The sequence below is a fragment of the Priapulus caudatus genome, unplaced genomic scaffold, assembly GCF_000485595.1.
Source record: "Priapulus caudatus unplaced genomic scaffold, Priapulus_caudatus-5.0.1 Scaffold1936, whole genome shotgun sequence".
In the NCBI taxonomy this organism is placed as follows: Eukaryota; Metazoa; Priapulida; class Priapulimorpha; order Priapulimorphida; family Priapulidae; genus Priapulus; species Priapulus caudatus.
In genome coordinates this window covers 45,357-46,775 of record NW_014578997.1, presented here as the reverse complement: position 1 = coordinate 46,775, position 1,419 = coordinate 45,357, and the positions used below count along the sequence as shown (strand labels likewise).

Below are 1,419 nucleotides of genomic sequence, written 5' to 3'. Positions count from 1 at the left end.
CTAGCGCCCCACCATCCAACACGTAGTGGTCTTGGCCTGTGATTCCGCGTGCATCGTGTGTCAGTAGTGTCCAGATAGCATCTGCTAGCACTGGTTTCTGTGGCTGTCGGAGCAGCAGTGTGGAATCAAACAGAGCTGGTGGGTAACTGCACAGCTCATATTTGAACACAGACTCCAGATCCTCTGTAGCTTTTGCAGCAATTGTCAGTCGCTGGAAAAGCAGCTGGGGATCCACCTGTACTGCCTCACCATCAATCTTTACTGCCGATTTCGCAGCCAAGGTAATGGCCTGATCCTTCCTCTTGAATGTGTAGTCAGCAGCAGTTTGTCCATCCATGTTGGTCAGGATAGCTGTTCCAACAGTTTTCGCTGAGTCCACATTGACTGTGCTGGTTGCATGCACCCCTGTCGAGATGCTGCGCAAGCTCGGATCTGAGCTGAAGGGTGTTCTCTCTTGCAGATAGCTGATAACTGCATGTGTGTCTTTCATGTCCCGTGCTTGTCTAGCATTTGTCATGTCCTTGTTTTCTCCACCAGTGTTGTAGTTGACACCTGTGAGCTGCTGCATAGCATTGTTGACTTCAGCACAGGCAGGCATGGGGAGCAGCCATATGAGACGCTGTTGCTCTGTCATGCCTCGCCCTCTCGTCAGGCCACTGCTGGTCTTCATACTCCTCATCAGGACCTGTTCGATGGTGAGATCTACGGACAGACCAGCCCATAGGCGATCACTTCTTCTGACAACATGGAACCCTTCTTCGAATCGTTGGTACACATCTGGATGTTCGATCATCATTGAGCTTGCTCATCCGCTGCACATAGAGGCGGGCTGATTTGGTGTAGAGGTTGTGCCCAGAGACTGCCAGGTAGGGCAGCATTTCTGACACAGCTTCAAGATGCAACGCCCAGTTGCCAATGCGCTCTGCTCTGACAAACTTCCGTAGTATGTCCACCATCTCCACCATCCACCATCTTTTTTACTATCCCGGCGGGATACCATGTATGCAAGCATCGAAATCTGGTATCCAACACAAGAATCTACTATCCCGCAGATATCGGGATACCACTAATTTCGATACGTACTCCCCCAATTCAAAAAAAGTTCTTACCATGGGAGGGACACACGCACTCCCTTCCCTGCTCTGTCGCTCCGCTCCCTCGCATCGTTTCCTGTCCCGTATTCAAATTTCTTATATCTGTCACCATGGTCACCATGACATCTGGTTTTGGCTGCCATTTCGGCTTTTTGGTCAGGTTTAGCTTATTGAAATGTGTGTCATTGGATTCCTGGTCCCAGAAAATGTATGTTTAGCACTTAAAATCAAATCTCTATGTTATTTAGAAGCGGAGATATAAGAAAATATCAGTTATATGGCGGCCATTTTGAAAACCTTTCACCACCAGAATTCCTTAAAAGTT

At 48.6% G+C, this 1,419-nt stretch overlaps 1 protein-coding gene across 1 annotated transcript; it reads right to left on the bottom strand.

Annotated features, from left to right (window-relative positions):
* Positions 1 to 95: 95 nt before the first annotated feature.
* LOC106817940 lies at positions 96 to 890 on the bottom strand (the record flags this gene model as incomplete). The annotated part of the gene is given in 1 exon segment (XM_014822646.1): positions 96 to 890. A coding segment is annotated over 1 exon segment (701 nt), but the record flags the coding sequence as incomplete, so codon positions are not given.
* Between the last annotated feature and the right edge of the window lie 529 nt (positions 891 to 1,419).